Source organism: Chanodichthys erythropterus, chromosome 18 (genome assembly GCF_024489055.1).
Source record: "Chanodichthys erythropterus isolate Z2021 chromosome 18, ASM2448905v1, whole genome shotgun sequence".
NCBI classification, from domain to species: Eukaryota; Metazoa; Chordata; class Actinopteri; order Cypriniformes; family Xenocyprididae; genus Chanodichthys; species Chanodichthys erythropterus.
Genome location: NC_090238.1, coordinates 23,428,574 through 23,446,590, shown reverse-complemented (window position 1 = coordinate 23,446,590; position 18,017 = coordinate 23,428,574). Strand labels below are relative to the sequence as shown.

At 36.7% G+C, this 18,017-nt stretch overlaps 1 protein-coding gene across 2 annotated transcripts; it reads right to left on the bottom strand.

Annotated features, from left to right (window-relative positions):
* Positions 1–2,961: 2,961 nt before the first annotated feature.
* On the bottom strand, positions 2,962–16,464 carry npy4r (neuropeptide Y receptor Y4). Of its 2 annotated transcripts, XM_067368002.1 has the most exons (3): positions 16,442–16,464; positions 15,933–16,035; positions 2,962–4,188 (listed from the first exon to the last, which is right to left on the bottom strand). In XM_067368002.1, the coding sequence occupies exons 2-3, from the start codon at positions 16,018–16,020 to the stop codon at positions 3,011–3,013; spliced, it is 1,266 nt and encodes a 421-aa protein (XP_067224103.1). In that variant the 5' UTR covers positions 16,021–16,035; positions 16,442–16,464; the 3' UTR covers positions 2,962–3,010. The 2 variants fall into 2 exon arrangements, with proteins under 2 accessions (XP_067224103.1, XP_067224104.1); XM_067368003.1 differs by lacking the exons at positions 15,933–16,035; positions 16,442–16,464 and adding an exon at positions 9,376–9,415.
* Between the last annotated feature and the right edge of the window lie 1,553 nt (positions 16,465–18,017).

Sequence of the window (18,017 nt, the reverse complement as noted above, 5' to 3'; positions counted from 1 at the left end):
CACAAGTGGGAACCTTATAGCATAAGCCAATTGTACCGTTCCAGGAAAATTCATATTAAACTCATCTATCCTCTCTTCTCTCCTTACTTCTCCCTCTAAATCTCTGCTTTTCTCTTTTACAACATTTGGTATCACCCCAATTGCCCATAAAAGAGATTTATTGATGTTCCACCCATGGATATGACATTACACAGATACAGAACAGAAGAGTAAACATTTCTAATGTTTCACAAATCCTGAAAATATACAACACTAAAATAAGACACAGTCACATTCAGTTCAGGCATTAAAAATTGTCAAGAGAAGTTTGAGCAATTACAATCTTGCTGCTGAATGCATTAAAATGTGAGACCTGTTTGGATGTGATTTTACCAAATAAAACATGTTCCTGGATCAACATCCTTGTTTATCCTGGAACAACATTCCAATCAAACAATCTGAGGGATAGGTTTACAGTTAATGTCAAGTTTAGGCTTACAACCAGGGGTAGGTGCTTCTACGTCAGTGTTATTCACCTATCATTTCCCTCTGATTTTAGGGATAAGTTATGGGTAAGGTTAGGTTTAGGGGTGGGGATAAGGTTAGAACTATGTTTTTGGACAGGATTGTTGTTCCAGGATCAACAAAAGACATTCCATCCAGGAACATGTCTTACTTGGCAAAATCACGGCGACCTTTCCCAGGGACTGTCAAGGATGTCCTGCCTGGCAAGGTTACAAGCACTCAGTCCTAGATGATTAAGTTACAACTCATGTCATGTAATGGGTGTAATCTTGAGATGTGGATCTATTGGGAACGCACTTGAAAATAAATTGATGTATTTTAGCAGAGCTTTATCCTACAAAATTATTACTCTCATCAATCATGTCTTTATGTGACAGACAGATGAGCTATAGAGCCTGACACCAGATCAAAATTCTGAACAGATATTAATTTTGTGTATTTCACAAGAAAACACATATATGCTTATGAAGATGACTTTTACATCTCTTTCTCCAATTCCATTTAATGCTCTTTTTGAGTTTAAATGTTGTACAATATTAGTTAATATTTTCTGAAAAACTACATATTTGATAGTACATTTTAGACAATTTATCTTACAAAAAAATGCTGCTTTTTGTTTGGTTTTCTGTGTGCGCTTCTTTGGAAGGATGAGTCACAAAAATAAGCCCCAGCAGAATGAAAGACTCCAGTCCAGTTTTGTTTGTCCAGTGGATATTGTCAGTTTTCTCCTTTTAGGCTGCAGCTTGACAATATAAACTGACAGGTATATTCAGATTTATTGGGGGTTTTAGCTTCTATTACGCTAGACATTAGGTTTAACATTAGGGCTTAGCTAGCTGCAATTTCCAGGCATTTGTACACTGGCAGTACCTCCAAACTTAGCTCTGTGCCTCAAGGAAGAAGAGATAATGTTTCAAATGCAAGTGTTGCCTTCAGCTAATTCATTCCTTGAGCTTTCATTGTGTTTGAGTGAGAATAAAAAGCTACATAGCTCAGAAATATTCTGCTGCCTTCTCCTTAGTCTACTAGATTTAGCAGAGTAAAATGGTTTTAGAGTCTAAAACGTAATCAGTGTGCATTAGTACATACCTCAATATTACAACATAGAGATTAGGAGGATTCAATCCTGAGAAATCAAAGGGGTTCTAGTCATGACTTTCTTCCTTAGATCAGAATCCACACCATGTATCATAGAAAAGGTATACATAAATTTTTAATTTATGTTTCTTATATATATACAGTGGCATGAAAAAGTATGTGAACCCCTTGCAGAATCTGTGAAAAAGAGAATTATTTTAGTAAAATAAGAGGGATAATAAAGAATGCACATTATTTTTTGTTTAGTACTGTCCTGAGTAAGATATTTTACATAAAAGATGTTTGCATTTAGTTCACAAGACAAAACAATAGCTGAATTTATTAAAATAACCCCATTCATAAGTAAGTGAACCATTGATTCTCAATACTGTGTGTGGTTACCTGATGATCCACGACTGTTTTTATGTTTTGTGATGGTTGTTCATGAGTCTCTTGTTTGTTCTGAGCAGTTAAACTGAGCTCTGTTCTTCAGAAAAATCCTCCAGCTCCTGCAGATTCATCAGTTTTCAAGCATTTTTGCATATTTGAACCCTTTCCAGCAGTGACTGTATGATTTTGAGATTCATCTTTTCACACTGAGGACAATTGAGAGACTCAAACACAACTATTAAAAAAGGTTCAAACATTCACTGATGCTCCAGAAGGAAACATGATGCATTAAGAGCCGAGGGGTGAAAACTTTTGAATTCAAATATCAAGGTAAATTGTAGTTAATTTTTCTGCCGGGAAACATGCAAGTATCTTCTGTTGGTTCAGTACTAAATGAAAAACAATGATATTTAAACAAAATAAGGAAAATTGTGACATCTTCATCCTTTTCAAAAGTTTTTACACCCCGACTCTTAATGCGTCGTGTTTCCTTCTGGAGCATCAGTGAATGTTTGAACCTTTTTTAATAGTTGTGTTTTAGTCCCTCAGTTGTCCTCAGTATGAAAACACAGATCTTAAAATCATACAGTCACTGCTGGAAAGGGTTCAAATATGCAAAAATGCTTGAAAACTGATCAATCTGCAGGAGCTGGAGGATTTTTCTGAAGAACAGAGCTCAGTTTAACTGCTCAGAACAAACAAGAGACTCATGAACGACCATCACAAAACAAAAAAACAGTCGTGGATGATTAGGTAACCACACACAGTATTGAGAATCAATGGTTCACAAACTTATGGGGTTATTTTAATAAATTCAGGTATTGTTTTGTCTTGTGAACTAAATGAAAACGTCTTTTATGTAAAATAATACATAAAACAGTACTAAACAAAAAAGTAACATGCATTTTTTATTATCCCTCTTATTTTATTAAAATAATTCTCATTTTCACAGATTCTGCAAGGGGTTCACAAACTTTTTCATGGCACTGTATAAAGAGAGAGAGAGAGCTGGCATCTATCACTGGAGCAATAAGCCCAATTACACAGAATTGTTTCTGAGTCTAAAAGATGTCCGTGACACATCAGTGTTCATGGTGGACATTGGAAAGTGTTCATAGTTGTCTTCGATTGGCTGAAAATGGCAGTGTAGCACCACGGAGGCCACATCCTTGCGGAAGTTGCTGTTGAGGAAGCCATAGATGATGGGGTTGATGCAGGTGGAACTCATGGCCAGCAGATGGCAGAGTGAAAACAGCAGATTGTGGTAACACACAGGCAGCGCCTCCTGGTGCCAGTCTGCCACCACATTAAAGGCATTTAATGGGAGCCAGCACACAGCAAATGCAGCCACCAAAGTGGCAAGCATAATATTTATGCGTTTGCTGTGCATCACACGCCTGTGTTCGTCTTCTCGATTACGGCTGCACTGACGCTCCAGCATGTGTTGTCTGCGTCGCAGCCGCAGGAAGATGCGAAAGTAGCAGAGAAGCATGAGGAGCAGCGGGCAGCAGTACTGGAATAGCAACAGGCTTGTGGTGTAGACTAGTTTGTGCTGCTGAGAAGGCCAGACTTCCAGACATGCCTGTAGCTGGCTAAGCGGCGCAGGAAGCAGACTGTATGGCTCGCTGCTGAGCAAGTGGAATGCTAGGAAAGGTAATGATGTTACACAGGCCAACAGCCACACAATCAAGACGGCTATGTACGCCTGTGGGACGCTCGGCTTCCAGCCTGATGGATGCAGGATGAGCTGGTGCCTTTCAAGTGCAATCAAAACCAGAGACAGAACCGAAACTGTCACCGACACACACTGCACAAATGGCATCAGGCGACACAGCAGCGCACCGAAGATCCAGTGATCCATAAGAGTGTAAACCACAGTGAAAGGAAGGCAGAACACACTCACCAGGATGTCAGAAACTGAAAGGTTGGCAATGAGGATGCTAGTGACATTAGGAGGGTCCCGCTGGTGCATAATAATGCAAATGAGGAGGATGTTACCAAGCAAGCCCAAAATAAGCACCAGGCAGTAGCACAGCACTAATGTAAGTGTCATGGCACTTGATTGCCAGCAGGGGCTGTCAAGCAGGAACAAACTACTGTTGCTTTGGTTGATGGTGAGGGTGGAGTTTAAGAGCGCCTGCCACCATGGCACGTCAAAGAGAGCCGACGGCATTGGCCACCTCAGGATAGCTCCAGACAGCAAAGCATCTTGGGAGTCTGAAAATAACAAAGAGGTGCATCTAAATTAGATGTTCACACCCCTAGGGAACTCTGCATGCATTTCAAAAGCTATGATACTATAGAGACTATAATGGTTATTTCGGAAATAATGAGGACATGAAGGCCTGGTTTCATAGACAGGGCTTAGATTAAGCCAGGATTAGTTCAATTACGACATTTAAAGTTACTTTTATAAATGTGCCTTAGAGAAAAACATTACTGGTGTGCATCTTGAGACAAAACAATTGCAGTGACACCTTAAGATGTCAGTGCAAGTTACTTTTAAGCCTTGTCTGTGAAACCAGGGGCTTGTGTAGGAATGTTAAAAGGTGATTTTAAGGGTTTTACTTAAACCCAAACAGTGACTCTTACAGAGCGCTATTATGAGTTCTTCTGAGAACATAAAACATGTGAGACCTTTATATTTATGTGTAAGAGAGAGCTGGGTTGACACCTTTGATTAAAAATAAAAAAAGACAAACTCTGTTATTTGACTTTTTCTGTAGTTGGAAAAAATGGCAAAGAGATGAAAGAGAAGTGTGTGGGAGGAATGATACTGTGACCCTGCTGAGGGATTTGCAGTGCATCCAATTATAGATGTTCCTCTGGGGGGTGGCCATTGATCAGGACCTGCAATGGCTCATAATGAGAACACATTCAGACCATTTCAGCAAAGTATCCACAGAGTGTATCGGAGACTGTAGTGTGTTATTTGTGTGTTTCTTGGGTAGCAGGCTTGCAGACCGGTCTCACATTGATCTGGGTGTTCTATATGGATAATCTATAGATGCTCTGAACACACACACACACTAACACACACAGAGCTCACTGAAGTTACTGTTTTTGATTTAGTTTTAGCAGTGTCTGAAAAGCTCCTCACATTGCATCCATCACCCATCTAAATTCTTAAAGGGATAGTCGACCTAAGAATGAGAACTCTATCATTAACTCACCCTTATGACTTTATTTCTTCAGTGGAATCAGTTTGTCAGAAAGAAAAGGAATCACAGAAGACAGCAGGTTTATTCTTGCCTATTTCTTGAGGAAATTTTATGCAAAGTGTAGAAGATATTTATATTATTTTGAATAAAATGTAGTGTCCCATTGTCACCCTTGCATCTGTATTGCAAGAGAAAGCAATATAGATGTTGTGGCAAAGACGATTATAACTTCGATCACTACGGCAATGGTAAAAATTTACGGCATCCCAATTTGGAAACTTGGGTAATGATCTTTTTTATGATAATTCATATTTATGGTAATTTCAGCAGCATTAGGCAGGATGTTCACACTGTTCATACACTGAAAGTGAATGGTGACCATAGGTTGTCAAGCTCTCAAAAAGCTCCAAAAAGACTTCTAGTTTTATAAAACTTTCATAAAACTAGAAGTCATTATTCATTATACTGAAAAGAGCAGCATCAGCATTCTTCTTTAGTGTTCCACGAAAGACTGAAAATCATACAGGTTTGGAACAACATGAGGGTGAGTAGGCCTAACTGATGAAAGCGGCACAGTCGATCATTACAACTTGCGTGACGTATCATTATGTGGGCACTGGCGTGAAAATCAAAACAAGATGACAAAGAGACTGATTGTGTTGCCCAGATCTAAATCATGTGAAAAAGCCATTAGCTTTGCTCACTATATACCAGCTAAACTCAGAATAGGTTAGTCTAAGGCAGTGGTCGCCAACCCGTCGATCGCGATCGACCGGTCGATCTTTATCACTGTTCCAGTAGCTCGCGAAAATAACAGAAATATGAGTACAAAAATACATTACATTTCTCCAGTCTTTGTACTGTATTTTTGTATTTATTTGATGTTATTTTCTGGAACTACTGGGGCAGACAGATAAAGGTAAATAGCCCACATTACGTCTGAGTCTGTAAACGGCCGTTAACAAGAGGCCAGAGACGCTGAAGACGGACGCGAAGAGAAGAAAATTCTGTAGCAGGCAGAGCAGCTCACTGTTCACGATGCTCGAAATATAGGAAGAAAATATAAATGTTGAATTGGGGGTGAGGGATTAGGAATTCATCTCTAAAAGGAGATCAATCTTCAGGAAGATTTCGATGGCAATGGCATTTTATTTCCCTCTTACTTCCGAATAAAGTAGCTAATTATTAGCGCATTTCAGCTTTGTTTACAGCGGTAACCAAGGAAACACTGTATCACTGCTGCTCCATAAGCGCCACCTGGCTGTCAGAGTGAATCTGCGTCTCATTCAGCCTGCTGTTTTTTTTTCATGCCTTTTTTGTGTGTAGCATTTATAATTTCACAAAGATAAAGTCAGACCGTACTGTTTTTGCTTTAAATCTTGAAATTAAATCTAATTCAAATAAAAACCCTGCTGAAAAATCCAGCTAAAACCAGCCTAAGCTGGTTGACTGGTCTTAGCTGGTTTAAGCTGGAAGTAGCTGGTTTTAGCTTGTCTCCCAGCCTGGGTTAGCAGGTGTTCAGCTGGTTTAAGCTGGTCAAAAGTCAAAACCCCTCTAAAACCAGCTATGACACTGACCAGGCTAGGAGACCAGTTAAAACCAGCTAAGCCAGGCTGGGAGACCAGCCAAAACCAGCCTGACCATCTTAGGCTGGTTTTAGCTGGATTTTTCAGGAGGGAAAACAACTTCTCATGCAACGTGCGTAGCATCTTTGTTTGGATTGTGATTAAAAAGCAGTGGTTCCCTCTAATTTGAAATGGCTATATATTTTTGTTTATTATAATAATATTAATAATAAATATCTGCAACCAGTATCAGAATCGGCCAATTTGCTTGTAAAAAAAATAAATAAATAGGCTAAATAAATCAGAATCTACATTGACCACGAAAAAAATACTAAATACAATCTGGGCTGTCTTTTTCTATGAAGTAGATCTTGTCTTTCAAAAAGGTCGAGGTCAGGGATCTTGGGCTTAAAAAGGTTGGTGACCACTGGTCTAAGGCATTCATAGCTTTTGAATAGATGTGTAACAATGACCATAACCATCCTTTATTTGCGCAACAAATTACATTTTCATGCTTGGCTGTCGTTGTGGCTCTGTCTTCTTTATCTCTCTTTGTCAGTCTCTCTCTATCTAGCGCTCTCATTCAGAGGATAGAGATAATGAGATAATTTTAGACTTCCTGTTGTAATCAGTGTGCCTCATAATAATTATATTAGAATATTAGAATTCTCTCATCACCAAACATATCTGTAACTTGGCAAACAGAGCTGAAATGAGTCAAAAATCAGCAAAAGTTTGTTATGGTCAAATGTGTGGGTGTTTCCACCACAAACAATTAAATATGTTCACACTTTTAGCATAATTTGGTTTAAAACAGATTGATTGGAAATAATGCTATAAAATCCCTAAAAACATTTCCAGATCATTTTAATGTGTGACCATCCAAAAATGTTAGGTTAAATTACAATCCCTCTCCATGGCATAGAAGTGACTTTAACACCTGCACATGTTTTTGTGTGATGAAGAGAGGAAAAAAGGAAGAGTGATCTCTACCCTGCCTTACAACCGATATCCTTTTCTTTAATATCATCAAATGTTATTCTTCACCTGTGATAGGACTCAGAGGGTGAGAAGATCACATTATCCTCCTGCACTCTCACTCTATCAGTTTCATTCTTTTTGCTCCCTTTCATAATCATCCTAATCTCACATCCTCTCTCCATTCTTCTTCTACAGGTGTGGATTTTCATCTAGACAGTTTACATGTCACACTGACCAAACCGTAAAATACTACTCACTACTAAAATACTACTACAATGCACACACACACACTGACTGAACTATAATACAAAACTTAAGCTGTAGATTATATAGTTGATATTAAAGCCTGGGGCATTCTGGGATTCTATGTGGTTTTAGCTACTTACTAAAATACTTTGTAGCCTAAATGATTTTCATTTTCAAACAAACACAGATGCTATTGTGCTGACCTCTGACCTCCTTTTGGTCGAGGGTAATTATAAATTTCAGTCAAAATCCTCCCTACCCTAGTGAAAAAAACCTATACCACAATGAATTTAAAACATTTATTTCATACTAAGTATATACTACAAATGCATTAACATATTTACTGACATCGCTTGAGACTTACTGATATAAATATTATAATTCAACTTTACTTGGAGTACTTCTTTAGTGCACAGTGCACATTTCTCAATATTAAGCTTAAAATTTTTAAATCACTATTAGTAAGGATAGTATGATGACTTTATAATATCAGTCTTTAAAGCAAGATACGTATTTGAAGTGTACATGAAGTATACTTGCAGTAGTTCCACTTTAGCACAATCTAAAGTATATCTTTAGTTGAACCTTATTTATTCTGGATAACTAAAGTACATTAAGAACAAAATTAGTTGTTCCAATTTAGCAAAAGAGCAATTGCAGGGTATTTACATTAATTACATAAATATGTAAGTGTTTTTGTTGTATACTTAGCATAAAATAAATGTATTTCAAATACATTTTAGTTTATTTATTTTTCACTAGGGTACACATAACATTGTGGTCATCTGTGGTGACTAATCAGAAGCAGAACATCCTTAAAAAGACAAAGCTTTTCAGTCCAACTCTAATACGATCCAAATAAAGATTTAAAAATCACTAGATTCTGTCGCCATACTGCCCGCCTGCACAAACCTACTGATCTGAGGAGGTGTGTGTGCATTTATGTGTGCAAGAGAGAAAATTGCCTGTGTGTCCTCACTTCATGGCAACACCAAAGAGCTGCAGTCTATGTCAACAAGTCCTACAGAGGACAGCGGGTTACTTCAAGCTTTTCACAACCTATTCTGAACAACTGTTTGCATGTTGTGCATATATGGCTGACACAAGCTGCTATATCAACATCTCCAATATGGAAGTGAAACTGATCAGATATAAAATATTAATTAGAACACAACCTTTCCTAGTTACAGAGACAAAAGCAGCCACAGATGCTTAATATCCTCTCTTCACAGTGAATCAAACTTAAAACACATGAAGATGTTCTACAGAATAATTAAAATGTGACCCTGATACATTCATAAATTGAATTACAGTACGTTCTCTCATCTTTGAAATAAGTAGATAAAAAAAACAGTTACACTTATAAATTATTGTTAACATATTATCATTTTTTATTTCTGAAAGCTGTATAGTGTCGAAACATGGCTCTCTCTGTGTGTAGCGTAACTCACCTGTCTTCTACAGCAGATTGCTGTCAGGCAGTCGGGGGAATAAAGACTCTGATTCAGTCAACTCCAGGTGTTCTACCTCATCTCTCTCTCTCTCTCTCTCTCTCTCTCTCCCTCTCTGGGCTTCTTTTAGCTCACATCCTTGCAATGTGCCATCTCTGTTGTAACTATTCTGCTGGCCTTCACACTGTAAGCACAAGCCCATGTGATTGCATTGTGTTTACTGCCCACGTGTGACATGAACGATGTACTGCATCAGGTTCTTTTTGATACAGATTATTAAAACACATTCAGGTCCCTTTAACACATATTTTCCTCATAAATACACTAGTAAACACAAATGTATGCTTATTGGTGTGCAGTACATTTAAAGGTAGGCTAGGCAATGTTTTTCATAAACACTTTGTTATAGGTTACTGGTTGAAACTATCTTCACATCCTGATAACAATCAATAATAAAAGTGGTCTAAATATATAAAGCCACCTTTTACAGTTCCTCCCGAACCAAAACAACAAGCGTATGCTTCACACGATGTCGTAACCATAATTACAAGATGGCAGAGCTCTTGTAGTTTTTTACGTTCATTATTATTGCAATGTTATGTGCTTTGAGACATGAGATAATAACAGTATCTCGTGATGCTTTGCAGACTCTCCTCTGGCTGTGCACATTCATGTGTTTTGGAGTTGGTTTGGGGAGAGTGTAGGGCCTACTGCACTAGGTCTGAAATATATTGATCGCTGCAAACATGATGATCTTAAATGTATTAATTATTAATTTACTATTAATAAATGTGTAAAGTAATACTCAATAAAGTAGGCTAACTGCTACCTCAGATGGATGAATGGTTGGATTCTACAACCGGTAAAATAAAACATATATAAGACAATACTACATTTACTGTAGGAGCCATACAATTTACTGGTGACTTGATTTTAAAAACTGTTCCATTGCGCTTCTGATTTGGCAGTAAAATTCGCCGATTTTGGGAGCACAAGATGCGAAGGATTCTATGGTCCAGTTAGTATTTTCACCCCATAATAGCGGCTGCGCTATTGGAGCGCCATCTAGTGGCTGATACCCAAAAATGATCAAAGTGTCATCCCTTGGGTTCTATACTCTTTGACACAAGCTATTCAACTTACGGAACTGACGCAACTCCAGTTCCGTTTTTTCCACAAGTTGAATAGGGAAGGCGTAGGACATACAGCATAAACTTTTTGAAGAATACGGAAGGATGGTGGAAGCTAGATATTTTACTTCATAACTTGTTAAATATTTTTTTTTACACAAATGCATAGCTTTGCTTCAGAAGGCCTTTATTAACCCTGCAGAGCTGTGTGGAATATGTTTATGATGGATGGAGACACTTTCTTCTGCTCATACTCGTTTGGTAACGCATACTGCCATTATAAAGCTCGGATGCATCAGAATATTTATTAATAGGGGTGTGACGAGACAGGTATCTCACGAGACGAGACTCGAGATTGAGTTCACGAGACGAGACAAGATGGCGAAATACATGACTAGAAAAAAATATTCTGCAGGTGTATTTGAAATGTTTTAACTAATCATCTTGTAATGAATGTCATTTCAGTTCTACTTTCTGAGTATGAATTATCATATGCAGTAAAAGACAACAATACTCAAGTACTGAAAAAGGTTTTGCCACAAACTCAAATGACTGACTTCTCTTCTGTATGATTTCAGTCTCTTCAGACCTTACTGATTTATGAGCTTCTGCAACTTTTGACCTCCTAACTGAACTCCTTTCCACAAACAGATCATAGAAATAAAACAGTATAAATGAAAATGGTAACACTTTACAATAAGGTCTCATTTATTAACATTAATGTATTAACCAACATCAACTGACAATGAGCAATATATTTGCTACAGTATTTATTAATCTTTGTTTGTGTTAGTTGATAAAAGTCATTCGTTGTCAGTTCATGATAGTTAAGAGTACATTAACTAATGTTAACAAATGAAACCTTATTGTTTGTGCTTAATAAGATTAAGAGAAAACTGTTATTCATTTTTATGGTAACACTTTACAGTAAGTGCAACCATAATTGCACTCTCTCAATATTCAAAGTGCAAATAAGACCAGTTTTTCTTTAATACAGAGCTAAGAGATGGTTACAACTACCACATGCCCAGCCTAAAATAGCTTTCATATTGAGAGATGTCTGTATTCATCAGGGAGCCGCTTTCAAATGCGGGGTATTGAAATCGCGTTTGAATGCGCGCTTGTTTACTTTCACTTTCACGATCGCGCGTAACTCTGTAAATATGGAGCGGCAGCGACCGTTATCCAACTGAATTAAATGTTTTTTATTTAAATATAAAGCAAATAAGGCGTAATGTAAACACAGCATATTCTTTCCTAATCATCCTAACACTCTGTCTATGGAGGACCAGATGTGCCACTTAAAAATAAAAAGAAGAATCAATTAATTAATTTAATAATTCAAACATAAAAATGTATATAAATGATTCACTTTTTATATGGGCAAATTAATAGACATATTTAAAGTTGTTTATTTAATTCCTGTTTTTAAATGTAGTTTAATAAAACAATAAAACAATAAATTTTAAAAATCTTTTTTGAATGTATAAATAAATAGACAAATTTGAAATGGGATATTTAATTCATTTTTTAAAACGTAGATCAATAAAACAATAAAAAGTTCATTAGTAAATCATTTTAAATGCGCATTTAAATCGCTTTTTTAAAAAGAATTTGGCAAATGCTTGGCAAATGCTTTTCTTTCTCTATTTACCAACTTTAAATATGTCTATTAATTTGCCCATATAAAAAGTGAATCATTTATATACATTTTTATGTTTGAATTATTAAATTAATTAATTGATTCTTCTTTTTATTTTTAAGTGGCACCCCTGGTCCTCCATATCTGTCATGGCAACATCACGAGACTACTTTTCGCCTTGATGAGAAATTTCGTCACAGTTTAGTCTCGCCCCTATTTATTAATATTTCTATGATTGTGTTCATCAGGAAGAAGAAAGTCATATACACCTAGGATGTCTTGAGGGTGAGTAGCCTAAAGCTTGGGGTAATCTTCATTTGAAAGTGAACTAATCCTTTAATGTTACATTTTAAAATCAATATATTAATTTGAAAAGTTTATAATAATATATTATTTTGAAAAGTGTAAATTTGGAACAAAACAAAATCATTTTATTTTACCTGAGATTTTGCATGCTTTTGTTTTCTCTGTGGTGCTCGTGGTGGGTTCAGAAAAATGTCCACTCGGAAGATGAGTGAAAGCCTAAATTTTGAAAGCCTACTCATAACTTTTCCATTTTCTTCTATGTCATGTCAAACTAGCATAACAATGAAGCTTATAGGCTTACTACCAGTTATAAGCACAATACGAAATTTTTATATCAGATTAAAAGATAAACATTATGAATGAAACTTACATGACACTTGAACAGTTGCTATATCAACATCCTAATGAAGAGAATTCACAAGTTCACATTTTCAGGTGAGTCTGAGGAATATGGCTGATTGGAATCTTAAAGGGTTAGTTCACTCAGAAGTGAAAATTCTGTCATTAATTACTCACCCTCATGCCGTTCCACAACCGTAAGACCTTCGTTAATCTTCGGAACACATATTAAGATATGTTTGTTGAAATCCGATGGCTCCGTGAGGTCTGCATAGCCAGCAATGACATTTCCTCTCTAAAGATCCATTAATGTACTAAAAACATATTTAAATCAGTTCATGTGAGTACAGTGGTTCAATATTAATATTATGAAGTGACGAGAATATTTTTGGTACACCAATAAAAAAAATATTAAAAAAAGAAATGTCAAAACACTGCTTCAGAATGCTTCGGAGCATTATGAATCAGCGTGTTGAATCATGATTTGGATCATGTCAAACAATCGAACTGCTGAAATCACGTGACTTTGGCGTTCCGAACCGCTGATTCGACACAAAAGATTCATAATGCTCCGAAGCTTCCTGAACCATTGTTTTGAAATCAGCGATCACTATAGAAGTCGTTATTTTGTTTTTTTTAGAGCACCAAAAATATTCTCGTCACTTTATAATATTAATATTAGGGATGCTCACATTGACCGTTTAACCGTTAACCGAAAGTAAGAATTTTTAACCGATTAATACTATCAGTTAAATGTTTTTTTTTTTTTTTTTTTTTGCTGTTTGCTGCATGGTTAAAGAAAAATATGCTATATATACATATATGCTTATTTGTTAACTCGCGGGGCGTTTCACACGTGCCAGACATTTTCCCTAAGCAACAAGCAAAATGAAGCGAGCAAAAAGAAGTACTGACCATTTCGATAGAAAGAGTCAGGCGCGCCGTTGGCACGGGGGACAGGGGGGACCCCCGCAGTTTTGAAAAGACAGAATTCGACCCCCGCACTTTTGATAAGGGCTGCTTCAATCAGTCACAATATATCATCTTTTAGCTTAGGATATTTTCTTTCAAATGAGACCATTTTCACGTTTCTGTGAGCTTTCGTTCATAAATAATCAACTTTTTTGTCGCAGATGTGAAGAAGAGGAAATGCGCGCTCTCGAACAGAGAAACACGCGATCTCCAAGCAATCGATCACAGCGTGCTAACGTTTTAGGACAGGCTGATGGTATATAAATCGTGGCCGAACGTTAGCGTTTGTCAATCAAGCAAAACCGTCCATTCAGAAACCGAGAAATTTGACACTTTAAGGTAAGAAGCTGATCTCTCAGATTGACGCGCGAGCTGGCTTGACTGAAGTTTTCGTGAGGATTTGTAGTTTATGGACTGTTTTGAGTTCGGTAATTACATCTAGAAAGTTAAATGCATTGATGGCATCTATAAAAGAGATATCTAAAAGCGAAACGAAAATTATTGCCTCGACCGGCGACACAGTGGGGAGGACGCACGAGGAGACCTGCGCGTATAATTGGTATGTGTATACTGTAATACTGCATTTACAAAGCTTATCAGTGGCATGCACTTTGATTACGAAAGTGAAAGTGCCTTTTGCGGTCGCATCGCGGTGCCCCTGCGTTCCCATTTCTCACGATGTGAACCGTGAGCTCCAGTCCATTACAATTTAGGGCCATGGATGGTATACTTCATTTCCCGCATTCCGCTCAGTCTCGTGCGCGAGCCTTTCAAAGAAATTCCTTTGCCCATGAGCGCGGAAAGACGCGTTCGGTGTGCACACGTGCACCGTCTGTGGTCATAACAATAACAATCCTTGAGGTATGCCTGCTGTTTTTATTTGACGGAAAAGTCTAAAATACCGGTTGTTCAAAGCTTCAATGGATTCACCGTGTTTTTTTGTTTTTGTTTTCATAATTTGTTAAACATTTAAGTGAAAAATATTTAGTGTAGGCCTATTTATTTTATGCCTTTTATTTAAATTATTTTTTTCTGTTGTCAGAAACGCTGCAGGTGCGTGACAATTTGATAATGTGAATCCAGGTTCTGTTGTTTATCTGTTCTATGCTGCTGTTTGCATGTTAAAATAAACCCGTGGAAGACACAGACACTCGTCAATTGTATTTTTTATTTAATGTCATATATATGTCATATTATCATCATATAGGCTATACAATATTATAATCTTATCAATTAACGGTTAATAATCGGATAACGAGCGTCGGTTGTCGGTCGAGAAATTTAACCGAAATGAGCATCCCTAATTAATATTGAACCACTGTACTCACATGAACTGATTTAAATATGTTTTTAGTACCTTTATGGATCTTGAGAGAGGAAGTGTCATTGCTCCCTATGCAGGCCTCACGGAGCCATCGGATTTCAACAAAAACATCTTAATTTGTGTTCCGAAGATTAACGAAGGTCTTACGGGTGTGGAACGCCATGAGGGTGAGTAATTAATGACATAATTTTCATTTTTGGGTGAACTAACCCTTAGGGTGTAGCAAGCTCTTCATCACTGCTGAAACACACACATACACAAGGTCATCTTTAAATTATATTTGCATTTTATAGGTCAAAATAATTCTCAAATTATTGCACAAAGCATTATTGCTTCTTGAAAATGGCACAGGCAAAACACAGATATGTACTGTACACATTTCATGGATTTTATAAATGGCATAAGAAAACTTTATAGCCGAATTTTGATTTTGAAAGAGACATATTTCCTTAACGGTTGTTCAGGATTTTACATGGATGGTTCTTTAAGGCTCTCCGACGTCACTGAAATTAAAAGGTCCACATATGATCATTTCAGGGGTGGATTCAGTCATGATTTCAGTGGTGGATTCAGTCATGATGATTTCAGGGGTGGATTCAGGTAAGAATGTGCGGTCAAATATGTCATACTTTGCACAAAAAAACCCATAGTGTACTACAAGTGGTAACTATATACATTTTAGTTCATATTTCATGGTGTCTCAAAATAGCACAGTTGAGTACACTTGGATGTTCTTAAGATTATCTTAAGAAGTGCTAAATTTGAATTTTAGTATATTAAGTGCAAAATTAGTGCATGAAAATAGAGCACTTTAGGTACATTATAGAAGTGTACTTTTTTTCACCTGAGACAACAGATGATTCCCATGTTCCCACAGACACACGTTTCAGATTCGGTCTCCCATGCAGAGTAAAATTCATGGAGATTTCCATCAGAGTCAGAACAACCTGAATAAATAATAGAAAAATACTTATATAAAAATACAAATATTTTAACTTTTTTCCAGGATAATAAATACACACAAATATGGAGGTACTTTTTAACTTGATCTCATGAGAAAACTCAACTGCAAATCAAGGTGTCTAGATCAAATGTCCACTGGGTGGCGCCACAAACAGTTTTTTCTTTAGTGAATGTAATGCTTAAATAGGGATAAAAAGCAGCATATATATTCAAACTACTGGTATAGCCATGGACGGTCTCGGATCCCAATGGATATTTAAGCCCACCCACCAGTCGGTGGACATTTCACCTGGAAATTGCAGCAGTTCATACCTGCAGCCACATATTTAACATTTTGTAAAAATGTGGGAATAGTTATGTTTTTCCCAATAGAACAGGTAGTAACATCACCTGGACCGCCAGTGGTATCTTGAGGGCCATTGTCTCAACTGAAAAAGAGAGAAAATAGAGACTGAGAGATTAACATTAATTTATTTGACATAAATATTGCAGCATATATTTACATCAAATCTATATTAAAAATAATAATAAAAATCAACATAACACTGGCAATCCAAAAAAAAGTTTTAAATAATTTTTAAATCATTTCAAAACTGGAGATATATAAACTCTACTAAATACATGTACATACTCCACATAAGACCCATGAATGAAATACTGTCTCTTGCCCATATAGGTTCCTTGTACTGTATAATACAGAATCATTACATTATATAATATTACATAAGAAAACGCGCGCTGTACAGAATATTCAGTACCAGAAGAGAACCCAAAAACAGCATATTGTGAAAGAGACCCCATAAACCTGTTTAGGATGAAAATGATACATTACCATGGTAAGATGTGGTGATCAATATGAGAAGACTGTTCAATCAAACACCAACAGGCACTTTAGGAACCTTGAAATTCTGCAATAAATACTACCTCTAAATTCACATGCATGACTTTGACAGACTTTCCTCCAACCAAAAGCAGCTGTATCGTGGCATGATTGATTAACCCCCACCCAGCCCACTTTTCTGCATCACGAACTGGTGGAGTTTGTGAATGCAAAATAATTTGTTGATTTTAATTTTTGGTGACTTTATGACTTAATAAAAACCTAAAATATCCACTGCACAAATGTACAAACTTCCATCAACAAATTAGAAGCCAAATCATTGTAACTAATTATTTTGCTTTGTACGGATCACATCCTCAGACTGAACTCTCAAATCATCTTCACTCTTCTGTACAGTATGTTCAGAGCAGTTTCTTGTTTTGAGGTGGCCTGAGCACACAAGACCTCACCCGTGCACGCGACGCACATACATGGCTTAGGTCAAATGATCAAATGCTGTGTATATAATCAAATTTGTTTAACAGAAATGTAGTTATAAATGTAATTATTTTCTTTTTGTAATCATGCATTAGCCTTTAGAAGCATTTGGTTGAACGCCATATACATAATTACTTTCTAGCTTGCAATTAATCTGATGCAATTAACTGGGTTCGAGTTCGCCTTCTGCTGAGCTCGCTCTTTTCCCATCACACATCACATCAGAAAGGCATTTATTTTCAATAAAAATTAAGAAAATGTTCTAAAAGTGGAAGTAAATTAATGAAATAATTTACACTCTGTTATTATTGCATCCTGTTAATTTACAATACAAATAGTGCAAAAAGCATGTATCTGCCAGTATAAAATATAAATAGCATCTAATTACTATTTACACTTTTCTTTTCTTTTAGCCTACATGAAAACAAATTATTTTTTCTTCCTTTTTTGCATGTGGGATACCATGAAAATGAATATTAGTTCAATAACTTACCATTCTACCAGTTTTCACCTTTGATATTATAAGAGTGATAAGAATTAAACTTGCATCGACTCACGTGCTCTTGCCATGGTGAATCGTAATATCGGAGCTCCATTGATGATGGCTTTTCATAGTCGTGGCGCACGCGCTTAACTCAGAGTCAATCT